Genomic DNA, 16122 nt, shown 5'->3' on the forward strand with positions numbered 1-16122 from the left:
GAGGAACCGGGTTTGATTCCCCGCTGTGCCGCCTGAGCTGTGGAGGCTTATCTGGGGAATTCAGATTAGCCTGTACACTAACACACATGCCAGCTGGGTGACCTTGGGCTAGTCACAGCTTCTTGGAGCTCTCTCAACCCTTCCCACTTCACAGGGTGTTTGTTGTGAGGGGGGAAGGGAAAGGAGATTGTAAGCTCCTTTGAGTCTCCTGCAGGAGAGAAAGGGGAGATATAAATCCAACTCTTCTTCTCTTCTCTTCTTAGTTGCGGCCCTTGGGGTGCCCTGGCCCAACAACTTTCCCCACCCCCTAGCAACCCTCATCCTGTCCTTTCTCATTAGAATTTCCCCAGGGTGGGGTGGGGGGGAGCCCTGATCTTCCATCTTTTTTAAAAAATGTAAGTTTCCAGTACTCTAGTTGGTAGATGAGCATTTAGTGCCGAACAAACTGCCAACCTTCTGAATTACAGTTTCTGAGCCTGGAAGGAGCATGTGTTTGTATGACCTGCATCTAATTTCAACATCACTCTGATAAAAGACGCCTCTCAATTGTGTTCTAGAGTATATTTCTACTCCAGGCCTAATTCCGGTGTATCTTGGAGAAGACAAATGCCCCACAGTCAACAAAAACTATGTGGTTATGGTGGTGGTAGAAGACATTGTGATTTGTAGTCCTCCCCCGGCTGCAACCTGAGAAGAGGACCCAGCTCAGACTTTCCTCAGCTTCATATAATAGCTTCCTGTGCCTGTTTCATCTCCCTTTTATGAAGGGTTGCCAGCCAACTGGAGAAAAGAATGCCCCTTCAATAGAGACCTCATGTATGAAAACAGGCAGGAAAAGCTTTTCATGGCATGGAAGTAAATCACGTTACCTGGGCAATAACGTCCTATCGGAGGCTGGATGTTTTATTCTCCAGATTGTCAGCAACCCTATTTGTTTCCCTTTTGAAATTTGGGTGAAAGATGCCCTGGAAGTTACACTCCATTTTTTCTGTTTCTGTTCTTGTCGGTGAAGGAAATGGGTTACATTGAATTGAAATCAGCCCAACATACTCCCTCTTCCTTCTCTCCTGTTGCTTCCCCATGGGAATTGTGACCCCCTTCTTTAATCAGGTGGAATCTCATATTTTTAGATATGTTTCCTTTGGCTGATGTTCAGAGTTCTGCGGTTTTGTTTCCTGTAACCAAGCCGTGACATCCTGAACACTCTTTAGTTGCTGCTGCGAGGTGAAACTAATAATTCGGAAAGCGGCACAGCTTAAAAATAGGCCCGCCCTGCACCCCATCATTTTACACTAGTGTACACTAGGCCCGAAACAGCACTACAGACAATCGGCCAAAACAACAATACACAGAATAAAATAAATTAACTCGGGTTGAAAACAATTTACAAAAAATTCATAAAAAATAGCAGCAAGATCATCAGAAGTATATAGCGCCCGAACCCAAGGCCGGGCGGGGGAGCAGTGTAGATTAGATGTTATATTGGGCGTGCCGGTGATGGAATGGCACGCAACTCAGGGGCGATCCCAGAGGGGGAATCCGCGGCCGGCCTCACCAAAAGCCCGGTGGAACAAAACCGTTTTACAAGCCCTGCGGAATTCACCAAGATTTAGACATATTATATTTCATAGATTATCTCTGTGAAATAAATTGTCCAGCTCAATTAAGAATACTGTTTTAGATCAACGCATTAGTAGCGAGCCAGGGAGCGTTACTATAGTAATGGTTGCCGAGGAGTCAGGACTGTCCCCTTCGTGCCGTTTTTATTCTAAGCAAACCTTCTCCATCACAGTGTGGAGTTTTCTCCTGGATTTGCATATAGAATATAAAGAGTTCACATGGAATATAAAGAGGCAGGATCAGACCTAGAAAGGGAGTGTAGAAGTTTTCACTCCAGCCTATGAAGAGGTCGTCTCCATCCTGGGCTGCTTTAAAATTCAAACTCATCGGAGAAACTAAACAACAACTCCAGTTGCTCATGGGACGAAAACACAAAGCCCGCATAGTAGCTGATTGGGAATCGCTGTTAAAGGCATCCCAAACAAACGACACAAAGAAATTCTGGTCAATAATAAACAGGACAAACTATCCCCAGGGACCACCTAGGGCAGATATCACCTTAGAGAGATGGGGTGAGTCCTTCTCAAAAGTGTTTGCCGAAACCAACTCCATCCAAGCAAATGGCGACAGCGAAATCCCAGTGGGTCCAAGCTGGGATCCGGTAAATTGTCAAGAGATCATCCCCTTGATACAGAACTTAACCTGCTAATGCTAACAGAGCAGGAGGTCTATGGGGCTATCAAGAAGGGACTTTTTGACAGAGAGTTTCAACAGATGCTAGAGGAAGCTAATAAAACCTGTTCCCCGATCTCTCTGGGAATACCTGTGGATAGATTAATTGTAGCCCAGTACCTTTATCTCCTGGTTGAGGCCCGGTGGTGTAGAGCAATCACCTTAGCTAGGTGTAATTCCCTGCCTTCTTTCTTTAGCCTTGGACGCCACCTTGGAATCCCACATAAAGAAAGGAAATGTTCGTGTGGCATGGATTCTGTGGAAACAGTATCTCATATGCTGTTGAATTGTCCTTTTTATGAGATAGGTAGGAAGAAGCACATAATCCCCTTCCTGCATGGAAGTGAAGGCATTACAGATAAACAGAAGGTTATATATCTTTTAAACAGCCACAACTGTTGGAAGCGGTGGCTACATTTTTAAATGGTGTTATTTTAACTCGTCAGAAGTTGTAAAGTTGTAAAGGCTGTTATTATCTTGCTAAGTTAATCTTAAACTATTTATATGCCATTAAAGGTATTCGAAATTGATACAGAACTTAAAGTCAAACAAGGTGCCAGGCAGCAATGCCATTATCCCCAAAATACTGAAAATTCAAACTCTGAGCACTTTAGCTTCTCTGGCAAGCCCCCAATGTCCTTCTTTTAGAAACCTTCCGGCCTGCCGTTCAGTGTTTCACAGCACACCTGGACAGACAGACCTCACGCCCAGGATTAAAAGAGGGGCGATCGCTGCCCAAATGGGTGACCTCTTCCTTCCTGCCCCCCACCATTTACAAGAGAAACTAGCCAGGGATAGAGTGGGTGCAACAGATCGGTTTTCAGATAGGTCTGTTTTTCTTCTGCTTTGGCAATCGCCTGGTACCTGACGATCACTTTATGTATGTTTCAGTGAACAGGCTGGCCCGCTCCAAGTACTGCTGAGCCAGAAGATGCTACTGGAGCCCAGCAGAGAGGCAGAACCTGGGTCCAGTTCTTACTTCCATCCACCTGCTCCCCATCATGAATTGCAATCATCCTATCCAGAACCTTTTCCCCCACCCCCTCCTGAAAGGAGCCCCTCGCCCAAGGCGACTCTGAATTGTCAGGCGGCTGCTCCTGGCTTCGGTGACTGGGTTGCCCCTTTCCCCTGTAGACACGGGGCCAATGGCAGACCCAGACAAAGGGAGAACGAAGCCCTCTGTGACGCGGCCCGGGAGAGAGTCTCCGGCAACAGCCTTGCAGGGAACAAAGATCGCAGCGGCGCGGGCGAGTTCGAAGAAGCCCAGGATGCCGCAGCCGCATCTCTCACTCCTCGCTGCAAAACGCAACGTCACATGGTAAACTCTGGGTCGCTGCCTGTCCTCTTCCCTCCTCCGCATCCGGCGCACGCGCCGCCTGAGCAGAAGGGGCAACGCAGCCCGTCGAGCTTCAGACCGTCGAGCTTCCCCGAGTGGCCCAGCGCCGTCCCAGAAGGGGCCTGTCCTGCCGTCACTCCTTTGCCTCCCGGCCTGGCAGAGCCGTTACAGACTGCAAGTAGGTACCTCCAATCAAAAAGCCGCGGAAGCTTACATCGCTCGCAGGAAGAAATAGCGAATGGGGATTGTCGGGATTCTGAGATGATTCCCGCCAAGGGGCGTGTCCGTTCCCTTGCAGAGCAGTTTCAGCGCATGCAGGAGAGGGAAAGTGCTCATGAGAGAGAAAGGACGGCGGCTCTCTGTCACGATCAGAGGGCTCCTAAGTTATTGCAGGAATCCTTCGGCAATCCTCCATCCGTGGGACCTAGGCAGCCGGTCGCCGAAATCCGAGGGAATGGCATCCGGCCCACTGAGAACCTGGTCGCCTGCCTGGATTCCAGGGGGCACTCGAGTTCTGAGGGTTGTTTTAGCGTTCACAGTCTAACTTCTAAGAAGTGTGGCTTGCACAGTGAAGAGCAGGGCAGCAGAGGGAAACCAAGTGCTGTGGATCGCGATGTTCGCCAAGGGAAGCTCAGTCTCGAGGGAGAAGGCAGGCAGATGAAAGAGAGGAATCCTGCTGGGTTGGTTGCCCCTGTGCCCGTGGACTGTTGGGTGGACAATGTCAAAAGGCACTACGGCTCTCAGCAGGATTGCCAGGTGGCGCTCGGGCAGGTGCTCCCTGCCCCCCGCCTCAGAGCCTTTGCGGAAGAGCCCCTGCTGAAGCACCCACAGTGGAATCAAGACACAGAGCAGGAGATTTCCGAGCTGGAGTCCCTGTATCAGGCTAGTTTGCAGGCACCTCAGACAAGCCGTTCTGTGTTGGGAAGGCGGGACACTTCTTGGCAGCCATCGGGCAAGACAGGTAAGACGCCCGGTCAGCCTTAACGGGGGCGTTGGAGTGAATCCGCTGCGCTCCGTTGAGCCTGCTCTGAAGGCAGTGTTTTACCCAGCTTTGGGGAGCTCCTGGGGCTTTGTTTACAGAGAGCCTTTTGAACAATAGAGGATTAAAAAAAAACATTTGGGGAAATGTGTATGCTGCCTCTCTAGCAATCTGCCCCAGGTGGCTTAAAAAATAAAATAATAAAAACACAACAGTCAAAGATATTAATTAAAGTCCAGCACTTAAGAACACAGCCCAAACTTTGGACTGTTTAAAATAACTGTTCCCAGGCTAAAACAGAGCTAGAAGATCTACCCTGTAATTAAAAGCCTGGCTGAACAAAATGTTTTGGCATGGCCCCTGTCAGAGTAGAATGTTGAGGCCAGAGAAGAAGAGTTTTGGATTTATATCCCCCCTTTCTCTCCTGCAGGAGACTCAAAGGGGCTTACAATCTCCTTGCCCTTCCCCCCTCACAACAAACACCCTGTGAGGTGGGTGGGGCTGAGAGAGCTCCGAGAAGCTGTGACTAGCCCAAGGTCACCCAGCTGGCGTGTGTGGGAGTGCACAGGCTAATCTGAATTCCCCAGATAAGCCTCCACAGCTCAGGCGGCACAGCGGGGAATCAAACCCGGTTCCTCCAGATTAGATACACAAGCTCTTAACCTCCTGCGCCACTGCTGCTCCTCAAGGCGCCTCAAGGGGAAAGGTAAGCCAGGTGCCCCTCGTGAAAGCCCCTGTTCTCTGGTTGCCCCCTCCGTAAGCGGGAGAGGAAGAGCTGCAGTGACAGGGGCTGCTAGTGTGTATCTGTAGCCAGCCCCTTGCCAGGATCGAGGGTGAGGGTGTGTGACTGGGCCAAGTTTCCATGGCCCTAAGGAGCAGCAGTGGCGTAGTGGTTAAGAGCAGGTGTACTCTAATCTGGAGGAACCGGGTTTGATTCCCCACTCTGCCGCTTGAGCTATGGAGGCTTATCTGGGGAGTTCAGGTTAGCCTGTGCACTCCCACACACGCCAGCTGGGTGACCTTGGGCTAGTCGCAGTTCTTCTGAGCTCTCTCAGCCCCACCTACCTCACAGGGTGTTTGTTGTGAGTGGGGAAGGGAAAGGAGTTTGTAAGCCCCTTTGAGTCTCCTCACAGGAGAGAAAAGGGGGATATAAATCCAACTCTTCTTCTTCTAATTGGACTCTTTAATGCTCCAAGGAATATCAGGGGTGGGAGGCAGAGGCTGGCAATGGCAAACCACCTCCAAATGTCTCTTGCCTTGAAAACCCCACCAGAGGTTGCCATAAGTCAGCTGTGACCCCCCCACCCCCCCCACCCCAATATGCCTCTTCCTCTGTATGGAGCCATCAGGGGTGTGCCAAGATCTTCAAGCCAATAGGTGAGGCTTCTCACACTTTTTGGGTGCCCTTCACAATCTAACTGGAGACCGTTGCTTCTCGAATGCTTTGAAACCCCCTTCTGAAGTTGGCCTCTGCTGCTGGCGAGTTCAGGGCACTTCCGTCCTTGCGCAGACAATTGCCTGGCGCTTGGGTCAGCCCTGGTCTGTTCCTCTGTAACCCTCAGTGACCTTCCAGAGGCAGGCGAGCCGTCTGCTCTACCAGCAGGGGCAGGGCAGGGCTGGGAAAGGCGGAGCAGGTGTCTCGTGCTTTGTCCTTTCTGTCATGCTGAAAGAGCGAAGGGGAAAACTGCCTTTCATAGGCAGGGATTTCAGTTCAGGGAGTTAAATTACCGAATGTCCCTGTGGACTTCTGCTGTCGGGCACTTGGGAGAAGGGTTTTACCCCCTACTGCTCAGCTGAAGGGCTCAGAGTTTTAGCCCCAGAGAGGTTGATCTTTGTTTCTTTTTTCCGGCTCTGGGAGGCATCCCTGGGTGTAGATGCTGGCTCAAAGGGAGACTTGGTAGAAAGGTCAGCTCGAAGTAGGATTTATTTGATTGGCCAGCCTAGGTGAGGCGCGTGAATACGGTGGCTCTCAGGGAGCAAAACGGAACGGGCTGATCAAGCAACCCCCGCTCTCGTCTCCCTTTTGCATCTGGTTTGCATCTGACTACTCATCAGCGAATGGCCCTTGGAGCAGCCAGGGGAAGGAAGCTTTTGGGAGGGATGTGGAGCCTTGATAGGAGGGCACATAACCAGCAGCTTTGAGAATGGGAAGAGTATCCAGCTGAGATAGGAGGGGAAAGAATGATATGCTCCTAAATCATTGGCTCATTCCGCACATGCAGAATAATGCACTTTCAAACTGCTTTCAGTGCTCTTTGGAGCTGAGCGGAATGGCAAAACCCAGTTGCAAACAGTTGTGAAAGTGGTTTGGAAATGCATTATTTTGCGTGTGCGGAAGGGGCCATTGTTTGCCTTGAGGGCGGCATGCATCAGCCCCAGCAGCCCAGATTGGCCCCGTCTCATCAGAGCTCCAGAGCTCAGCAGCTTTGGCCCTCGGGACGCCACCCAGGACGGTGGGGGAGGAGGGGAGCAGGAGTGGCAAGGAGTGGCAACTTCATGGAATCACCATGGACCTGTTGGGACCCCTGAGCACACTTGGCCTTTTGAAGCGTGGGATCCAGTGAGCCTGGTAGAGTCCAATCTAAGCAGGGGCAGCACTTGGAAGGCTGTTCAGAGGCTGGCAGTGGCAAACCACCTCTGTCCATCTCTTGCCCTGAAAGCCCTTTGCTGGGGTCACCATAAGTCAGTTGGGACTCAACAGCACTTACACACACACACACACACACACAAGCAGTAGAATGACGATTCCTCAGCCTAGTCATAGAGCACAGGTGTCAAACTCGCGGCCCTCCAGATGTTAGGGACTGCAGTTCCCATCATCCCCTGCCAGCATGATGGGAACTGTAGTGTATAACATCTGGAGGGCCGTGAGTTTGACACCTATGTTATAGAGGCTTTGGAGAGCAGCAGTGGCATAGTGGTTAAGAGCAGGTGTACTCTGGGGGAACCGAGTTTAATTCCCTGCTCTGCCGCTTGAGTTGTGGAGGCTTATCTGGGCAACTCACGTTAGCCTGTGCACTCCCACACACGCCAGCTGGGTGACCTTGGGCTAGTCACAGTTGTTCGGAGCTCTCTCAGCCCCACCTACGTCACAGGGTGTCTATTGTGAAGGGGGAAGGGCAAGGAGTTTGTAAGCCTCTTTGAGTCTTACAGGAGAGAAAGGGGGGATATAAGTCCAACTCTTCTTGTAGTACATAGGTGTCAAACTCAGGCCCTCCAGGTGTTCAAGGACTACAATTCCCATCAGCCCATGTCAGCAGGGCCAATTGGCCGTGCTTGCAGGGGCTGCTGGGAATTGTAGTCCATGAACATCTGGAGGGCCTGAGTTTGACACATATGAGTTAGAGCAGGGGTGTCAAACTTGCGGCCCTCCAGATGTTCATGAACTACAATTCCCATTAGTCCTTCCCAACATGAGCATTGGCTATACTGGCAAGGGCTGATGGGAATTGTAGTTCATGAACATCTGGAGGGCCGCGAGTTTGACACCTGTGTTGTAGTGCCTCACAGGGGTCTGGCTGCTATGCTGATAAATGAGTGACAGCCAGAAAAACCAAAATGATCGATAAATGTAAAGCTAGAACCTCAGCTTATTTCCACTTCTCCCTCCGTCCCCCCAACCCCACCCCGCCCTTTAGCATCTGGAAATTTAACTACGAGGAAGTTGCCGAGTGCAGCTGGCCTGGGTCTCTCAAAAACCCCTACAGCAGAGATTGAGCGCAACCTCTACAGATTTACCTCATCTCCAGTATCCAAGGTAATATTCTTGGGATGCCTTAAGAGGAGGGGTTATGAGTGGAAATGAAAAAGCATTAACAAACACTTCTTTTAGGTCAAGTGTTGTTTACAATTCAGCGTTTGAAGTGAGAGTAACTGGAAACTTACCACATCTCTAAACTTTTCATCTCCATAGCTATGGAAGACTGATCATTTTTTGTTGTTCTTCAGTAGGATACAAGATCGGATTTCATCGGCACATGTGAAATGGACAGAGTAGGTGCAAAATGTAATCTGGGCACATAGATTGCAAACAAAGAAAACGAGTCGAATTTCTCAAAAAGTTTATCTGATCGAGAAAGGAGATTTTACCTTTTAAGAAGGTTGCCCCACTTTCGGCATAATTTTTCAGAATTTTCTGAAATTAAAAGGAAGCAAACACTATCTTTTTACAACACCTCTGCCTTAAGGACCATACGGCAGGGGACCCTGGTGTGGTATCTGCTGACATCTTTTCTTGAACCTGCAAAAATGTTTTTAGAAAAGTGAATGGGACAAGGTGAGGATTTTACCCAACAGGGCTTCTGACGGGCAGAGACACTGACCTGGGAACCGTTCACACCTTCTTGCAGGAGAGCTGGCGCCAGGGAGTTGCCAGGAGGGGAAGAGGGAAACAGAAAAGCAGTTACAGGAAAACATTTGCAATTCTTACACGGCAAGATATCTGGGCACTGACAGGCTTGGTCCTGACACTCAGATTGTATAGTACACATCTAGGCAGTACCCTCTGTCCCCGGGCGCCACTGATCTGGTCACATGGGGGGCACAAAATCGCCCCCCCACGTGACCAGGAAGACGATAAGGCAGCAGGAAATGGCCCAGCCCCCAAGCTTATTAAAGCAAAGGCCCCAGCGTGGAACCTTCTAGTTGCTTCTGTCCTCCCCAGAGGGGAGGGCAGAAGTGACTGCCAGCTGCCAGCTCGGAGCTTGCAGCCAGGAGGGGTCAGGGGTGGGCCCTGCCCCAGGTGGGAAATGGTGCTCGGAGAACGGATGTCTCCAGGCGCCATTTTCCCCTGGTATTCCTCTGCATCTAGGCCCGTGGTGGCGAACCTTTGGCACTCCAGATGTTATGGACTACAATTCCCATCAGCCCCTGCCAATTGGCCATGCTGGCAGGGGCTGATGGGAATTGTAGTCCATAACATCTGGAGTGCCAAAGATTCGCCACCACTGATCTAGGCGTTCCTGTAATCTGTCGGAGAAAGTGTGCTTGAGGAAATTCAGCTGCACTGCTGTATCCATGTAGCCACACTGGTATTCCATATAGCAATTATGGGATTACTTTTGCATTAAAGATAATGGTAGCAGCAGGAAGAAGTTGATTTCCTTGATGGAAATAGAAATTGGAGATTGCTGACACTGAGCATTTGACTGGGTTAATGGCTCGAGATCTTTGAGATGACCAATTCAAATGGTAGTTAAGTCAGGCCTGAAGGTAATGCAATAAGAATATTTTAAAATAATATTTTTTATTTTAAAAAGCATGAGCGGAGCTTCTGCCTAAAATATTGATGAGTTACTATTAGAGTTATGCATAATTTCACTCCCTGACATTTTATGGTTGGCCTTCTGTGCCTGCCATTTTGTGGCAGCGTCTACCACCTTAGGAGCATTCAGACTTTTAAAAAGTCAGGGATTCCTGCCATATGGTATACTGGTTCTGAACTGGAAACGTTAATTATTTGTATAATTGTCCATTTCAAAAAATGTCTCTGTGCTTCATCAAAAATATTGTTGTATTTGATATAACGAGTAAACTAGGATCAGGAACTGAGAAATTATTAGAAATCCACCCAACGGCACAATTTTCTGCTCACCGGATTTCAGACCCTGTTATTGGAAAAACTTTGGCGCCTGGTTGGAAAGAACAACTTTAGTAAGAATCACATGTAAGGGCCTGTCTGGATTCTGTCTGGACAACTCTCCCGTTCTGCTTTGTCTTCTCTGATTAGAAGAGACAGGATTTAAAGGCTTCATGGGTCAGAACTAGTCAACGTACTCCAAAGCACTAAATGTGCAAGTCTAGCAGATGTTTCAGTGTGCAGAGCCGGCCTTCCGCACTTGATGTTTACATCAAGACCCACAGTGTGAGGCTGAACAAGAGTTAAGGGGCTTTTGCCGGTGCTTTCTGTTGCATTGCTGTGGACTTTTTGGCCCAGAGTTGTTTTCCATGTGGATTTCTTTCTGAATGTGGTGATCTCTCTGCAGGTGCCGTACACCAGCAACCATGGCCAGGAGCCAGAGGAGGAGGAGGGGTACAGTGCAGAGAACTTCCGTCGCATTGCCCGCAGTCTCAGTGGAACAGTCATCACAAACAAGGAAGAGATGCTTTCCTCTTCCCATAGTTTTGTAAGTGTGGGGGGTCAGGCTGTGATTGGGTGTCTCCTCTGCCCCCCTTTCCCCTTCAGCATTGGCATAAGCCATTGGCCATGCTTTCCTGGGATGGGTAGGCGCTGTCCAGCATGTGCTCCCTGCTTTGCTTCTCACCGAGGTATTTTTGCAAGGTGTCTTCCTATCTGGCAACAGTATTCTCCAATACCTGCTTTTTACCATCTTTACTCAGATTTGCCTTTCCCCTCCTTCCCCGCCCCAAGCTGGCCAATTGGCCATGCTGTCAGGGGCTGATGGGAATTGTAGATCATGAACATCTGGAGAGCCACAGGTTGCAGACCCCTGTTATAGACCGTTTAAGGGATTGGTATCTTTGGGATTCAGTCTATTTACCACCATCATGACACAGAGCAGGCTTTTCCCAGCAGAAAGTAGCATTACCAAGGCAGGCTAAGTGCAGCCGCAACTGGATTGGCACAGCAAAGGAAAACACCACACCATGAACTGAATGTACTTCCAAGAAGACTTTATCTTAGGTGCACATATTTACAGTGTAGACACAAATCAGCAAACAATCAAACAGCATGCTCCGCAGCAACTCCAAATGTCCCTAGACACAGCATACATGTACAGGCTCTACTTTTATACATCAGTTAGCCTATCACAGTAAAGGTCAGTGATCTGGTTTGAACCTGTTCTGTACAGTTACATCTGGTGCTTCTTCAAACAGTAGCTGTCACTTAGATCATTTAGATCTGTCTGCTCACAAGATGTATACCATTTAACTATATTCCCTGACACATCATTGGACGGGTTCACCCAGGAATACTGGTCCCGGATGCTGCCCATCTCAGTCTTTTGGTTTCAGTTCAGTTTGCCTTGTGGAACATGTGTCAAGTGCAGCGGCTGGAGGCTTGAATAGCTGACTCCTGGCATCACTTTTGGGGACCTTTCTCTGAGTGAGCGAATCTACCATAATATGCTGTCTCCTTCACTCATGCCAGCGAGGTGGCTCAGAAGAATTTCACCGTTCTTGAGGCCCAGCAGTCTGCCAGTCATGTCAGCAGGAAATTCTTCCAGCGTGGACAATTGGCCATGCTGGCAGGGGCTGATGGGAATTGTAGATCATGAACATCTGGAGAGCCACAGGTTGCAGACCCCTGTTATAGACTGTAAACCATGTTTTTTAAGAGATTGGTATCTTTGGGATTCAGTCTATCTACCACCATCATTGGACTGGTTCACCCAGGAATACTGGTTCACCCCAGATGCTGCCCATCTCAGTCTTTTGGTTTCAGTTCAGTTTGCCTTGTGGAACATGTGTCAAGTACAGCGGCTGGGGGCTTGAATAGCTGACTCCCGGCATCACTTTTGGGGACCTTTCTCTGAGTGAGCGAATCTACTGTCTCCTTCACTCATGCCAGCAAGGTGGCTCAGAAGAATTTCACCGTTCTTGAGGCCCAGCAGTCTGCCAGTCATGTCCGCAGGAAATTCTTCCAGCGTGGACAAGAAACTGCCTGGAAGCATCATTCTCCAGGGTGGGACATGTTATTTGATCCTTCAGTTCCCTTGAGGTTCAGAGTCCCTACTAGTGTAACCCCTGCCATCTCCACAACGAGCGGAAAATGTTAAAACCTTGTGCCCCTCAAGCAGGGTTTCTGTCAGGAGGGATGCTATCTAGGTGATTGAGATATCTTAAGCAGGCTGCTATATGTATCCACTACCATCTGTGCATTCTTTCCTTGATCTTTACTTTATGGCTTCACACGGCGGGCCTGTCGGGGATGTCCTTGAGGGCCTTTGCGTCCAGTCTGTTAATAACTGGTGGTGAAAAGGATCTTTGGGAATTCTGCTCTTGACTGCTTCCTTCTGAGGATCTTCCTTCTGAGGATCATCACAGATATTTCCTTGGGAGGAGCTTTCTCATGAGAGCAGATGCTTGTCCATCAAGAGAGCCAGTCTTCGTTCTGCCTGAACACTTCACTGTCTTATACACAGAGATCTCCTTCACAGATCCACCATTTCATATTGTGGCTTTCTCTGCTCCTATAGGAGTTTGAGAGCTGGTCAAAATTCCAAAGATTTCCCGGAAAATACAGACCTCCCTGATGATGACTCTCCACCAGTGGTGGGATCCAAAAATTTTAGTAACAGGTTCCCTCGCCAGCCCCCCCTCAGCAAAGGGTCAGAGGCGTACCTTGGCAAACCTGAGCCCTGGGCAAAACCTGAGTTGGATGCCCCCCCCCAATGGGCAGCCACCCCACCACGACCCCCCAAAATTTTTTTGCACCAGGTCATTTCTAAATCATCATCACATTATAGAAAATGCCCCCAACTCACAAATCTGAACACAGCAATGGTGAAACACACAGGTTCTTTGATAGAGACTGGTGAGATAAAAGGTACGAAAGGCTGAGAATCCATGAAATTGCAGTACCTGAAAGGGATTAAGCCAGTTCAGGGAGTGACATTATTTGTCGCAATTGCTATATGGAACCTTCACGTTCAAAGGCAGGGTGCCTCTCGGGGAGGCGAGGGCGTGGAGGCGGAAAAGCGGACCCAATGAGTAACCCCCTCTCGGCACACACAAATAATTAGTAACCCACTCTCGGGAACTGGTGAGAACCTGCTGGATCCCACCTCTGCTCTCCACGGACATTCCTTGTCTTCTCGTTTCTGGGAGTCCTTCTTTGTCCAAGTTTAGTAAAAGTATCGTAGAAGAGAACCTGGTGCAAGCTTTGTGGCTCAGGTTGTCAGCAGCTCTTTGAAAATACAGTTTCCAGCCTCGAAAAGTGGACCCAGATCCAGCTTCACTTTTCCACAGATTTTTTCCCCTGCTGCTTGAGGAAGGGGGCCCAGTGAAGGTAGTTTAGGATCTTACTCGACAGGAAGGTTGTACTTTCAAGCTTTGGAGTGGAAGATCACTTTTGAGACACCCCAATAAATTAATCATGTGGAAAAGGAGGTGAGGTAACAGATATGTTGTCCTTATCCTCATCAGAAAGTAGCCTAGCCATCAACTCCCATTCAGTTTTTATAGCATCACTTGCAAGCCACTCATCACCGGGGGGGGGGGGGGTATTGAAAAGCTGTGTGGTCCCTGGAAACACGCATGGGGGGGTGTGCATGTTGTGGCAATTGGCAGGCTCCCCACAGCTCAGCCTGGTCTGGGGAGTGGGCGGGGGCTTGGAAGTGAAACTTCTGGCTTTGTGTTCCACAATAGTATGCTTAGGGCACAGGTGTCAAACTCGCGGCCCTCCAGATGTTATGGACTACGGTTCCCATCATCCCCTGCCAGCATGATGCTGGCAGGGGATGATGGGAACTGTAGTCCATAACATCTGGAGGGCCGTGAGTTTGACACCTGTGGCTTAGGGAATTCACCATCAGAATCACTTGCCTTTGTCCTCTTGGCTGAGCTGATTGGTGGGAAATGGCTGGAACCATCATGCTCTGATTGCAGGCACACTTTCTAGCAATATCGAAAGGACAGTTTTTCACGGCTGCTTCAAAGCGCAGGAGCCCTGGGCACCAAGGGCTAAGCTGCAGTCCTGCAGTCCAAACTCTGCTCACAACTTGAGTTCAGTCCTGACAGAAGTCAGGTTCAGATACTGGCTCAAGTTTGACTCAGCCTTCTGAGGTCAGTCGAATAGCTGGAACCACGATCAATGGAAGCTTTTCAACCTTTCAGCTCTCTTACCTAATACGCACTTCCCTTTTTCCATCCGGTAGCCAAGTGAACATATAGAACAGGGGTCTGCAATCTGCGGCTCTCCAGATGGCCATGCTGGCAGGGGCTGATGGGAATCGTAATCCATGAACATCTGGAGAGCCGCAGGTTGCAGACCCCTGATGTAGAAGAAGAAGAGTTTAGATTTATATCCCCGCTTTCTCTCCTGTAAGGAGACTCAAAGGGGCTTACAAACTCCTTTCCCTTCCCACCTCCCACAACAAACACTCTGTGAGGTGGGTGGGGCTGACAGAGCTCAGAAGAACTATGAGGTCACCCAGCTGACACGTTGGAGTGCACAAGCTAATCTAGTTCCTCAGATAAGCCTCCACAGCTCAAGTGGCAGAGCAGGGGATCAAACCCAGTTTCCCAGATTAGAGCGCACCTTCTGTTAACCACTTCCCCACACTGGAACGAGTGTAGATGACTTGGGCAAGCAATGGCAAACCACTGGGGTTTGAACCGGGGGGGGGGGGGGCTTTTGTGGGCCCTGCCTTCCCCTCTTGATGACTTTCAGCAGAAACTGCAGTGCTGCCAGGGGAAGGGAGAAGGCTGGGGCAGATCTGCTCCAACAACTTCTGTGAACTGTTTAGCTCAGGGGTCTGCAACCTGCGGCTCTCCAGATGTTCATGGACTACAATTCCCATCAGCCCCTGCCAGCATGGCCAATTGGCAGGGGCTGATGGGATTTGTAGTCCATGAACATCTGGAGAGCTGCAGGTTGCAGACCTCTGGTTTAGCTGATGCAGAGTATGCAAGCATCAAACGTTATTTTATATGTACAAACTTGTGGAATTGCTCTTATAGAGAATATGATTATTGAGCCCTTATTAGGTGTTTTTCTTTAATAATTTTTTAAATCTCTTAACAAATACATCTTTTTAAAAAAATCCTCATTGCTGAAAAGATCACACACCATGGAAATATAAGTGGAGCTAAATATGATTTCCTTGTCATTGTGTTTGCCAAAGGTCGTAATAGAACACCATTATGACGTGAAGAATCTAAAATGCTGCGCATTTAATAATGCCTCATGATGTTCATTCCTTGACGGGCTTTAAGGCTCATTTCAGTTCTCCTGGGTATTTTGTTCTCAGTCTCTGACCTGCTTAGTTACACTGCGAACTGAGTTTGTAATGGGTGTTTTCATCTATAATGATGAAGACCGGGAATTTTTAATTGGTTCCAATTATTGCGATCCCCTCCTTGTCAAAACGATAACTTATATTACATTGTATCTTGCAAATGTCAGTTTTAAATTTTTTAAATATATAAACAAGCGGGTTTTTAAAGACTGGTTGTGGTGGGTTTTCCGGGCTGCGTGGCCGTGGTCTGGTAAATCTTGTTCCTAACGTTTCGCCTGCATCTGTGTCTGGCATCTTCAGAGATGTATCACAGAGAGAAGTATGTTATACACTGTGTCCAGTGAGAAGGGAAGGAAACAGACTTCTCTCTGTGATACACCTCTGAAGATGCCAGACACAGATGCAGGCGAAACGTTAGGAACAAGATCCACCAGACCACGGCCACGCAGCCCAGCAAACCCACAACAACCAGTTGAATCTGGCCGTGGAAGCCTTCGGTTTTTAAAGAATTTCCGGAAAGTGTTATGGCCCCGTGTACAACATGTCTCTTTCTTAGGGAGAGGAGTGCCATTGTTCTGGTGACCTTATTGGTT

At 49.1% G+C, this 16122-nt stretch overlaps 1 protein-coding gene across 4 annotated transcripts in view; it reads left to right on the forward strand.

The window, feature by feature from the left end:
* Positions 1 to 16122, forward strand: part of USP54 (ubiquitin specific peptidase 54) — a 138870-nt gene that overhangs the window by 117244 nt on the left and 5504 nt on the right. For 3 of the 4 annotated variants that reach the window (XM_048502622.1, XM_048502625.1, XM_048502623.1), the window contains 3 exons: positions 3184 to 4589; positions 8246 to 8364; positions 10592 to 10732. In XM_048502622.1, the coding sequence (XP_048358579.1) occupies positions 3184 to 4589; positions 8246 to 8364; positions 10592 to 10732 (1666 nt within the window). The remainder of the gene's footprint in view (positions 1 to 3183; positions 4590 to 8245; positions 8365 to 10591; positions 10733 to 16122) is intronic. The other variant, XM_048502626.1, reaches the window with a different exon arrangement.

The sequence above is a fragment of the Sphaerodactylus townsendi genome, linkage group LG07 (genome assembly GCF_021028975.2).
Source record: "Sphaerodactylus townsendi isolate TG3544 linkage group LG07, MPM_Stown_v2.3, whole genome shotgun sequence".
Classification (NCBI taxonomy): Eukaryota; Metazoa; Chordata; class Lepidosauria; order Squamata; family Sphaerodactylidae; genus Sphaerodactylus; species Sphaerodactylus townsendi.